We start from the raw sequence: 11,808 nt of genomic DNA on the forward strand, positions 1-11,808 counted from the left end.
GTGGGTGTAGAGAGCTCCGTCACTTCTGTGGGTGTAGAGAGCCCCGTCACCTCTGTGGGTGTAGAGAGCCCCGTCACCTCTGTGGGTGTAGAGAGCCCCGTCACCTCTGTGGGTGTAGAGAGCCCCGTCACCTCTGTGGGTGTAGAGAGCCCCGTCACTTCTGTGGGTGTGGGGAACCGTGACCCTTCCAGTGGTCAGCTGGCTGTAGGCTTTCAGTGTGGGCACTGAGCAAATTCACATACAGTCAGCTTCTGTTTGAGCAGAAGCTGGTAGTGTGGTCTTTGCTAATGCCTGCAGTTACCACAACACTGTTCTCCGAAGAGAAGTCTGTGCTTTGGCCTGCAATCTGAGGTTTTGTCCTTCCACAGCTGTACTTCACACTTCTGCCTCCCTGGTGTCATTTCTGATCTGAAATTGTGGTGTCATGCATTTTGATTGCCATCCATAAGTAGGTGTTTACACTGTGCTACAGATCATTTGAAATGGAACTGACTGAGGTACAGACTGTCGACACTAATTTGAGGTTATGAAGGTGTGTATTAGGTCAGCCGTGTGGGAGGCACCATTTATAATGTAGTCCGTCCCCTTTCAGTTGATTGTTGAGCGCTTTAGATGCAGTGTTTTATTTCAAACTGAATGTGCCACAGTACAGAGCTCAAACGGACAAGAAAAAACAAAACAGTAGCGACTGTCCAATTACAGACTGCTGTGTGTGTCCAATCAGAAGCCCCCTGTGTTCTCATAAAGACCTCTGGAGCAGTTCATCGTAACGCATGGCGTTCAGGTAGAGCACCATTACACACGAGCTGGATCTCTATTTCATTAACAGCATCCTGTGAGAGTTCTTGTTTTTGTTCTTGCCTCTTCAAGTGTCTCTTGCCTGTGATTGAGTTACCCTGATACGCACCCCACACCTAATAGCTCAAGACTTTTGTGCATATGCAAATAGATTCATGTTTATTCAGAAGCCAATCATCCAGTGGTACACTACGGATTATGCATGCACGTGTGTGCACGCGTGCAGGAGCTGACCCTCGCCTGTGCCTAATTGCTTCGTTAAAAAAAAAAAAAAAAAACCACAAAATGTGCCTCTGGTTGTGAGTTGAAAGTGTGCAGAGGTGCTTTGAGCAGACATGCTGTTCACAGTACCTCCTGCTCTTTATTATTGGTGTAGCAGAGAGCAGCCATTAAAATCCCTTTTCAATTAAAGCTATTTATAGAGTCTGATTCAGTGAGCAAATGTTCTCTCTCTTTCCCCCTCTGTTGTTCATGGGTATTAATGACCTCAGGTCTGCTTTGTCTGCTAGCCAGCACCACGATAGCAAGGCAGCGAGAGAAAGGAGGAGAGAGAGAGAGAGAGAGAGAGAGAGAGATAAGGAGAGATAGACAGGTAGAGTGAGGGGCTGGACAACTATGAAGAGATCACTGGCTAACACAAATACTGTAGGCCAATTCACCCTAAACCACTACAGTGCCATTGGAAACATTATAATGCGTGAATAAAGCATTGTGTGAAAATCAGGTAGTGGGTGGAGCCAGGGTGGGTGGAGCCTGGGTGGGCGGGGCCTTGGTGGGGGCTGGTGTAGGTAGGGAAATAGGTGTTCCTGTCCAGTTGGGCCTGAAGCTTCGATGTCTGTACACACAGTGCGCACTCTGCTACAGCTTTAGTCACCACACTCCCTAAAACTAAAACATTTGCCTGGTAGGAAGACATAATAGTTATTATTTAACCTTCTTCAAAGAGACACAGGGTGCTTTTTGTCCATAATTGTACCCTGTCGCCCCCAAGGGATAAAAATGGAGGGGGGGTGAGAGAGAGAGAGAGAGAGAGAGAGAGAAATTGATTATGCTCTACCAGGTATGTAGTGGTGCAATTGTTTCCATACTAAAGAGCTGATCAGGACAGAAGATGGCTTTTATATGTACTGCCATTACTTGATATTTTGGATGATTACACTGTAATATATTTATCATTTTTCCTGAGTAGGTTAAGATGCTCCTGAGTATCTGTTTTTTAGCCATGAATATATCTGCCTCTAAGGCTCTTTTCTTGTAAGCATGGCTTTAAGTGGGAGGAGTTCCCTTCCTTGTAAAGTAATAATTAATTATTTCTGGATTACACAGTAACTCTTTCAGGTAAGTTAACATCACATGTGTGTAGTAACTTCATTTTGTGTGTAGTATAGCAACTCCTCAGACACAGCATGTTGTGTTTAGTACAGGACCTTACTGCTGAACTGTGACTTACTGGACCTTGGACCGCACAAATCCATATGTTCTGCTTTCCTTAGTGTGTATGTGGTGTGATAATCAGGATAATGAGATCCTAATGATGCCGCCTGTTTGTACATTAAAGGCCTGGACTTCACAGAGAGCTCAGCAGGGGCCAGGGGGCTGCTGTGGTACACAAGTCTGGGCTGGTGGCCCTTCAGAGGGCACACAGTCTGGGGTGAGAGGGGAGACGCTGGAGGATATCTGAGAGACTCGGTTCGTGTGGGAGGAGATGATGGTTGGGAAAACAGAGATGACTGGAGCCCAGCAGTTAGTAGCTGTGTGTGTGTGTGTGTGTGTGTGTGGGGGGAGGGGGGGGGGGGGGGGGGAGCGTGTGTGTGTGTGTGGCAGAGTGCAGTTTAGAGTATGTGTGTGCTCTGAACAATTTTTTCTGTGTCAGCTGTCAGTTCGTATGACTTCATGAGTGTAGCATTAGTGTTCTTGCCCATGTCAAGATGTGTGTGTGTGTGTGTGTGTGTGTGTGTGTGCGTATACATATGCTACATGCCTGACTGGCTCGCCGTCTGTCACGATGCCATTTTTTGTTCATGCTGTAGTTCGTGTGTGTGTGTGTGTGTGTTAGTAGTAATAAAGCAGCTTGTCTGTTTCTGTTCTCTCCTGGGAGACTCAGTGCATACAGGAACTGTAGCTCACCACCTCCCAGCATTCATCATGCTCTCAGGGCAGGGGGTCATGGCCTTGGGCCCCGCTCCTCCCACATGACCACATCCATGCTGTCCTCCTCCTCATCAAGGTCTTCCATGAAGACCGCTTAAAATAAAATGTTGTGAGACCGAAGATAAAGGGCTGAAAAAAGAAATGATCGCTCATGTAATCATGGAGTCATGCTTTTGGCCTTTAGATTAAATACATCAGATGTGATCTGTGCGTGTGGTACTTTAGATTAAACGCATGAGCCGTGATCTGTGTATGTAGTGAGTCGTATTTTTGGAGGAAGAATGACCGATTGCATTATGCCTTCAGCATGAGAAGAGCTGGACTGGGAGGCGTTCTGAGTGCTTGTTCTCTACAGAGCAGAACAACCATAACCCTGCGCTAATAACTCATTTAGGTCACACTGTAACAGATATCCACGTAAGACTGCTGAAGCTCACTCCGTGTTGGAATGAACTCTGGGTCGTCACCGTGTGACCCAGTATGCTGCTGAAATTCGAAGTAACCGAGTCGGCGTAGGCAGGAGTGCAGCAGGGCTGCATCTTGGGGTCGTTGGCATTTCGGTTCCCCGGGACCCTGATGAAGTAAGGCAGCATGTCCGTGGAGCAGCAGCACTTGTAGGCCTGGAGGACGGCCTCATTCTGCAGGCCCGCTGACCAGAGACCTGGCTCTGTGCTGAACGCTGGTGTCAAGGAAGCGCTGCTATGAAACTGATGGAGGAGGCAAATCTGATGGTGTAAATTCCCACACTTAGTCTTCTCGCCGGCACCTCCCCACATTATTTAATCCTAAACCAAATTACGATACCGGATTTCATTTAATTTATTCCAAATTTTCTGTCAATGTTTTTAAAAAGTCATTATTGTCTTGTGAACTTTGAACTTACCCTACCAGGGCATGTTAATTAAAACACAGTTTGGTACTGGAGAGATGCATCTCGTACCCACACTTGAAGCTTGTATCTCAGCTGTGCCCTGTGTAGCCTGTGTCCCTGCCTGCCTTCTCATTTGAAGGGAAGGATGACTGGTGCCCATCTCTCTGGTGTTGCTATGCAACATTGCAGGTATTTGGGTTGCATGACGGCTTAGTTGAGTGTTTAGCTGTCGTCTGAGCGTGCTAAGCTGCTGGGCTGTACACACAGTTTGAAAAGATACAGATGAAGAGGCTTCACACGGTAGCATGTGTACTAGCATTCGTCCTGTAAGACTGACCGTACTCTGCTAGCCTTTGTCCTGTAAGACGTATGATCTAAATGGAGAAGACATGCCACTAAAGGGTTGATAAATGTTGAATGTTAAAAGTATACACGTTCAAAAGCCATAAGAGAGAAGCATAAACAAACAAAGCCTCAGGTGCGGATGCATTCATATATCTGCACCTTGTCAGAACTTCAGCTCTGGAGTGTCGCTCAATGAAACACATGTCATAAGTGATAACCAAATCTGTGGCTAAACTGCTGCCATGGTGACCAGGCAGGGTGGACCTCTGACTCCCCCGGGACTTTGGCTGTGTGTCCCTCTGCAGCAGTACTTCACACTGCTGATCATCACGGACGGCGTGATCAGCGACATGGACGAGACTCGCCACGCCATCGTGCAGGCCGCCAAGCTGCCCATGTCCATCATCATCATCGGTGTGGGAAACGCAGACTTCGCAGCCATGGAGTTCCTAGACGGGGACATCAGCGTCCTCAGGTCCTACACGGGGGAGGAGGCCGTCAGAGACATCGTGCAGTTCGTTCCCTTCAGGGACTTCCGCAATGTGAGTACTAGCTACTTCTCCGTCACAGTGCAGTCGGTCTGTGGCTGTTTTTACACTGCCGCCTTATCCGGGCACAGCTGCGTTATCTCTCCCATCTCCAGGTCCGTTATGTAAGATCATGTTTGGGGAAGCAGCTCTTTAAAGACCTGCATTATTTTTTCTCGGTTTGGTTAAGGGTCAGTGCGCTGTCAATATCAAGCTGCTCAATTTGACCTCGAGGTGTCGGTTTACTCATTTAATCGATACTGCTGGTGCTACAAAGCCGGTGCGTAGTTTGTTGCTTGTTATCTTGGAGCAGCTCCAGTTCCAGAGCGCGCACGTAAACAGAGCTCTCGAGTGGGAGTTGGGGGGTTCTGGGGGGCCACGTGACTTACTCGGCAGCAGGAGGGAGCGCCCGCGCCCTTCCCTCTGGCATTATTCGCAGCTCATTTAAAGTCATTTTAGCGCGTGAGCGCCCGCGCACGTTTACCGCTTAGCCGAGCGAGGCTCAGTTCGCGTCCGCGCACTGCGCGCGAACCCGCGAGAGCGGCGGAAGAGTTGATGCTTGACGCGTCACATTCTTTACAGTGTTCTCGGAAACGATGCTTTTTTTCAAGTATAAACCTGGCCTGCTCGTTTCACCAACGAGGCCCGGCGTCGTATCGGTCGTACATTTTGACTACACTGTGTCTTTTGCTGTCTTACAGGCTCCCAAGGAAACTTTAGCCAAATCAGTATTGGCCGAGCTGCCTCAACAGGTCACACAGTACTTCAAACAGAGGAACCTGTGTCCTAGCAACACGGTGCAGGAGTGAATGGACGCGTCCCGGAGCTCAGTGCATGTTGCCAAAATCTACTTTACTGTTTACAAGAAGAAAAAAAAATTAATGGACAAAGCGCATGTTTTTTTTCTATAAATAATTGTTTTTAATTAAGTGTTTTTTATTTATTGGTTTAAATATGCCACTTTATCAAGATGCAGTGTAAGGTCTTTTTTTTGTGTGTGTGTGTGTGCGTCAGACACTAACCCACTCCTGTAACGGAACAGAAGAGGACCACTGACTGAATGTAACTTTATACTTATGTTCTGTGTTTTAAAGAGATGATATTAGCAGAAGTTTCGTGTATCTTTTCTGTAGTGCTGTGTAATTTGTGTTAATCGTATAGTATCATGGTCACGGTGGTGGTGTGTTTGGCTTTCATACGGTTTGGTCTTTTCTGTTCTTGTACTCAGGTCAATAAATTTCAGTCGAAGTGTTGCTTAGTAGTGACACGTGTGACTGGATACCACATCCTGTACAACTGTCTAGTGTCAGAGTCTTTTAATCAGGGCGCCTGTGTTAATGTCATGGTAAGGGGTGATGCGGTGCTGAACACTGTGCACTTAGTGTAGCGCAAATGAACCAGAACAAAGGGTAAAAAAAGAAACAAAAAGAAAACAAACAGCTTTTCTTTTCCATTTGATTTAATGTCCCATAACGGTTTCCTAACCTTATTGGGAATGGTTCATAAAAATTCCAGCATTGCATTACTTAAAACAAACAAAACAAAACAAAAAAAAAACAACCATCCAAAAGTAAACCAAGACATTTTCCCAGGTCTTCCAGCCAGCACTGCTCACACAAGTCTGCTCTCTCTTAGGATGGCATTAGAGATATATTATTGATGAGACATTTAGTAGTCTTCTCTTTGATCCACAGACGTCAGTCACCGTCCCCTCGGCCAATAGCACGGCTGAAGCCACGGGCCTGGGCAGGGTCATCAGGTTTAGGTGCCATGGGTTTAAACTGTATAGAACGTAATATGGGGAGGATGGGGGAGGGGTCACGTTTGAATGCAGAACAAATCAATGACCACAATAGCAGTTACTGTTAAAGAAGCCTTTAATTAGCATTCAGGCAGGTGTCAAGCACTTCTTAAAAAGCTCCAAACCATACACAAAACCTGCGGCATTTGCAAACAGCATGAACCTAAGACACACCGAATGACTGCACTTTATTGTCAAGGACTAGTGTTGGGTAAATAGAGAGGAGCACTGGAGTGGTTAAGAGTGCAGGGACGAGGCATGAGACATGGCCCACTGGTTCTATCTGAAGAGCCCGTGGCGTTTTATAGGAGAGCCGGCCCGGCCCACACTACCTTCACTGTCACTGCTGGACTCTGAGTCGCTGCTGCCCGAGTAGGCCCCGAGCCCTGGCAGGATCCCCACACACACGGCGGCGGAAGGCAGGTGCAGCATGCTAGCCCGGGTCACGCCCGCCTGGGTCACGCCCGCCTCGGACACTTCTTCCAGCTCACCCGCCTCCTGTTCTGAGCACATCAAGGTGCACTCAAAATCACAGCAGGCGTGGCCATGGGCAGCAATAATCAAAGTCATGTCACAAGGTGGGTTTAATAACTCTACAACTGCACCTTTAACTTAGCCTGAAGAGCAAGTTTCAATATTAAAGCTAGATTTTAATATGAAAGTAACGAAAGGACCACAGAGTATTGTCATATCAGTTACGTTACCATTTCTTGAATCTTATATGAACTCTGGACGCTGCAATATAAAGTGAGGCAGATTAGTCACAGGCTCCACCCCTCCCCTGCCCACCTGCCTGACAGCCGTCTCCTGTTGCGCTGGCTGCTGGCTCCTCCCCCTTCTGCTTCTTACTGCTCTCGGAGGACTGAGAGGAGCTGTGTGAGGTAGGTGAGAATGACAGTGAAAGATCTGCCCCTTCCCACTTTAAGCCCCGCCCCAACCCACTTCAAGCCCCACCCCTCAGCGCTGGGTGACTGCTCCGAGGCGGCCACAGTCAGCGTGAGTCATGGAAATCAGAACGGAATGAATCAGGCCTGTTAAAATAAAAAGGTTAATGCTAAGTGGCTTTTATGTGACTGCCACGCTCTCCTCCATCATTATCATATTAAAACGTGATGACAGCCTGGTGGGCGTGTCCCCCACAGGCCAGCTCTCCGGTTCTTACGGTACATACGAAGGCAAAAGATCACAGTGTTCCATGCACAAACCCAGACCCGTGGGTCAGCTGCTCACCTGCGCCGCTTCACCGCCCCGGCCAGCAGGTGTGCCTGGGACAGGTGGCTGGTCTTCTGCTCGGGGGGTCTGGGTCCAGCCCGCTTCTCCGGCTCCTTCTTCTGGGTCTCCCCAGCTGCCAGCTTCTTCAGGGCGCTGTGAGGCCCAGCAGTTAAGGAGGGCACACCACCCAGACGGGGCCGCGGCACAAGACACCGCACACACGCGTCGGGCTTTCTCCTAGACGACCGTGAAATCTCAACAGCACTTTTGGATTTGGTGAGTTCAGGCAAACAGGTGAGATTTACTTTAGTTGCTGAAGCCTGCTCCTGTCATGAAGTCTCCCCCAGAGTAGTGATCTGCTACACACAAGTCACAGAAGGCATACTGCCAGCGTGGCAGGATAACGGTCCTGTGAGACACAGGCAAACAATGAAGCAGTAACCAAAAAGCAGACACCTTCTGAACCTGTTCTACCATGGAAATCCAACCCAACTCCCCAGACGAGCTCTCGTCCTGGAAATGTGGCACACTTAAAGCTCGGCTGAGCCGGTGAAATCAGGCCACGCTGCTGCCTTTCACCCAGGAGAACTCCAGAGCTCCCAGCGACACCATTACGCACCGCATCCTTCTCGCAAGCCCACCCGAGGGCTCCGTTGCCACGACAACGCATCCTCCATCATCCAATGCACATGCATACCTGCTTGGCAGCAGAGATAAAAAGCGTGTTTCTGCTCTCGAAGATCGTACCGTTCGCCTCACGGTGCCTACGATGCCTACAGAACGTGCTTAGGACCTTGGTTTCCAAATCACCATTTTATATCTTAGGAAGCTTTTCGTACATTAAGAGGCGGGTACTGAACATCAGTACGGTGGCTGTGGGCTGGTGAAGTCTCCCCCACTGTACCAACACAGCGGGACACGGCCCCGAGCCGTCAAACCACAGACGAGCTGACGCGGTGACAAAACAATGCCGATGCGTCAAGTAGGTGTGAACATCGCCCTGGAAACGTGACTCTTTTTTTATCGGGCTTAATTTAACCAACAAGGCCAGACAGAAGATGTAGACCACACACAAGTACATTTCACTTGTGTGCTTAGTTTACTAAATGCACCAATTTAACCAATTAGCAAATCAAATGCTTTTTATGTAACGGGAGCTACTGATACGTTACACACAAATAAATGGGACTACAGCACAATATGAAGACAGAGAGGGGGCTAATCAGACCCAGCCTGTATGGTCAGGCGGTCCTGGCCAAGTCTCAGAAGCAGAGCTGGGCCCGCGTATGTGCGGACCCCTACAGCTGCCATCTAACGGGTCTGAACACTAACAAGGTGCAGGAGGACTTCCTCCGACCCGCCAGCTGCGTCTCCAGCCTCAGATTAATGAAGACAAAAGAGCGAGTGGAAAGAGGACCCTGATCCCTAGCACGTCTTCCAAACCTGTGTGTGTGTGTGTGTGTGTGTGTTTGGAAGGATATCCTATATTCCTTGATCTCCTGTCGCTCCTCATCTCTCCTCTGCTTTTCAACGAGAGACTGTTGCCGTGACACCTCGTCCAGAAAGCTGGTCTCGTCTTCGTCCAGTCCTCTAACCATGTTCTCTGTGGACACACAGCAGAAGCTAGGTCGGCTTGTCCATACCGACACATGAACATGTGAGAGAACCTCCGGCTCGGCGGTTACCGCGCCGAGCGAGCAGCCTGCCCTCGAATTAACTCAGCACCGAGCGTGTGAAAAGAAGCCGCTGGTCGCCAGGGAGACTGACGATGGGTTCGTCTCCTGGGATACGGAGAAGTAGCGGAGCTGCTTAGAGTGTGTGCCAGGCTCCCGTCAGCCCCGCTCCAACTGATAATACACCACTCCCATCTGTCCACTCACAGCCCTGAAATCCTCACACACTTTATCTTCCTCTCCCTCACACACACACACACACACACACACACACACACTCTCTCTCTCTCTCTCTCTCTCTCTCTCTCTCTCCAAGGGATCTCTGTCCTTCTCTTGCTGTCTGGTAGTGTCAGTGTTAAATGTCTCATTTCTCATTTAACTCTGGTGGAGCTGAGTGGTGCATGCACAGACTCTGACATTTATGTCCTACCCCTGATCCTGAGAGAGGTGAGAGATGGTCAGGACACACACACACACACACACACACACACACACAGAGCCTCACACAGAGCCTACATGGATCAGATACAGACCTGGTGAGTGTAACCTAAATGGCATCTGGATAATTCCATAAGAGGGAATTAAGGGAGGAAGTTCTTACTAAATTTGAATTGTTCCTCAAACTCCTCCTGCTTCTTATCCTTCTGCTCCTGTAGCCTCTCAAAGAGGGATCGGGAGTCGTACTCCTCCTCTGGGACCTCTTTAACACACACACACACACACACACACACACACACACACACACACACACCAATATATCTCAGAGAAGTAATGTCTAAGACACTTTCCAACACACTTGAATTTAAGATCACGGTTTCGGGTTCAGCGTTCCAGGGCTCCTCACCTTCAGGGTCATCTGGCTTTCTGACCTTCTCCCATTCCTCCTGTCGTTTCTTCCTCCTCTCTTCCAACTCCGATTCGGAAACAAATTTCCGGCTGAGGTCCACGCCATCCGCCATGGCAACCCCTTCCATAAAAACACACGTAGGTCTTCAAAACATGTGAACACTGCAAATCATCACTGACCTCCTAAAAGCACTGTAGAACAGCCTTGATCCATCAAAACATACCTCACTGTGTCTGCTTTATCAGGTGGAACACCCAATCCAGTTCACGGAGTCATTGGTAACAAGTGCAGAACTGAAAAAAAAGATTGAGGGGTTGCATTGCATACTGAGAGAAGGACGCTGTAATCTCTGTAATCATTCATATCTAAAGAATGCTGCTCAAATAAAGTTCAATGGTGACTTGAAAACTGTATGCAAGGTAACACGCTTTAAAGGCAATTTGCCTCTGACTCTAGAGATCAATGAGATTTCGTTCGAATAATTCGAAACCTGGGTGGATCGCGCCCTCTCGTGGTTGTTGTCGGTACTGTAAATTTCCCGGTGATTTCAGTGACAAGTGAGAGAACACGTTTATGTGACTGACATTTTATCTTTAAGAAAGGGAAAATATACATTACATGTTATACCTATTCAAACACAAATCCATAGAGACAACCCCTTAATTTAGTCTAAACGAAATATGGCCTGCTGGAATAGTTATATGAGAGTTTGGATAGGCCACCTAGACTGTTGCGCCCCTACGTAAACACGGTCAAGTATACTTGTAAACGGTATACTAAGTAAACAAAAACATCAATAAAACATTAAGCTAAAAACCGTCATTAAATTGTTCAGTATCTGATATGAACTGAACTGAATGCCCGTTGTCAATACGGATGCCTAAAAATATTCCGCAGCAATTCACGTACCAAAAGCCTTAGAAGTGGAAGACACTACCGAGATGAGTGCAGTGGTCTGCATTTAGACAGCAACAGTCTAACATTCAGTCTTCTGCTGCTCAAAAAGTGCAACACGACTAGCTAGACAGCACACAGCCCACATCTTCACTAGCTAGCAACCAAAGCTAAATCACCATATGTAGTCTGGAGCTGGAGACACTATCCAACTAGCTAGCAGGTTACTATAATGCGTGCACACACAGCAAACCGTACGACGTTGACTAGTCCTAGTCCTAGTGCTGTGCTGTCACACGTGTGTGATCGATCACTCTCTCGTGTCCTGGGCTTTAGTCTGCTAGGTAGCCACACTGCATTCGCCATCAGCACATGCTAGCAGTTGGCTAGCTACCTGCAGATATCATTTTGAGTCTATTAAGGAACAGTCTATTAATAGTCTATTGAGGAATGACCCGCATTCGCAGAACAGATTACATGCAGTCTAAGCTGTTCTTAAACGTGTTGTATAAAACTTAGAAGTCCACCGAAGAAGATCGTGCAAAGAAAACTGTGATGAAAATAGGTGCTATTTACCGTCCACTCTCGTGCCACTGTAAAATCTGTCCGTGTCGTTCGCGTGCCAGTCAAGCGTAGTTCCGACCAACACAAGTGTGAATTTACGGGAAACGTATTTCAAAACGGGACGA

The 11,808-nt window shown here is 48.0% G+C and overlaps 2 protein-coding genes across 6 annotated transcripts in view; one reads left to right on the forward strand and one right to left on the reverse strand.

Annotated features, from left to right (window-relative positions):
* Positions 1–5,993, forward strand: part of cpne2 (copine II) — a 25,137-nt gene extending 19,144 nt beyond the window's left edge. Inside the window, exons 15-16 of the mRNA XM_076993635.1 lie at positions 4,471–4,707; positions 5,394–5,993. Coding sequence (XP_076849750.1) covers positions 4,471–4,707; positions 5,394–5,501 — 345 coding nt within the window. The 3' untranslated portion in view covers positions 5,502–5,993. The remainder of the gene's footprint in view (positions 1–4,470; positions 4,708–5,393) is intronic.
* Positions 5,994–6,132: 139 nt separating this feature from the next.
* psme3ip1 (proteasome activator subunit 3 interacting protein 1) lies at positions 6,133–11,780 on the reverse strand. Of its 5 annotated transcripts, none has more exons than XM_076993637.1 (8): positions 11,696–11,780; positions 10,449–10,518; positions 10,223–10,345; positions 9,980–10,078; positions 9,186–9,308; positions 7,724–7,859; positions 7,283–7,365; positions 6,552–6,996 (listed from the first exon to the last, which is right to left on the reverse strand). In XM_076993637.1, exons 3-8 carry the CDS (start codon positions 10,335–10,337, stop codon positions 6,773–6,775), a joined length of 780 nt encoding a protein of 259 aa, XP_076849752.1. In that variant the 5' UTR covers positions 10,338–10,345; positions 10,449–10,518; positions 11,696–11,780; the 3' UTR covers positions 6,552–6,772. The 5 variants fall into 5 exon arrangements, with proteins under 5 accessions (XP_076849755.1, XP_076849752.1, XP_076849753.1 ...); XM_076993638.1 differs by lacking the exon at positions 11,696–11,780 and adding an exon at positions 11,135–11,689; XM_076993639.1 differs by lacking the exon at positions 11,696–11,780 and adding an exon at positions 10,716–10,788.
* Positions 11,781–11,808: the final 28 nt, after the last annotated feature.

This window comes from Brachyhypopomus gauderio, unplaced genomic scaffold (assembly GCF_052324685.1).
Source record: "Brachyhypopomus gauderio isolate BG-103 unplaced genomic scaffold, BGAUD_0.2 sc118, whole genome shotgun sequence".
Taxonomy (NCBI): Eukaryota; Metazoa; Chordata; class Actinopteri; order Gymnotiformes; family Hypopomidae; genus Brachyhypopomus; species Brachyhypopomus gauderio.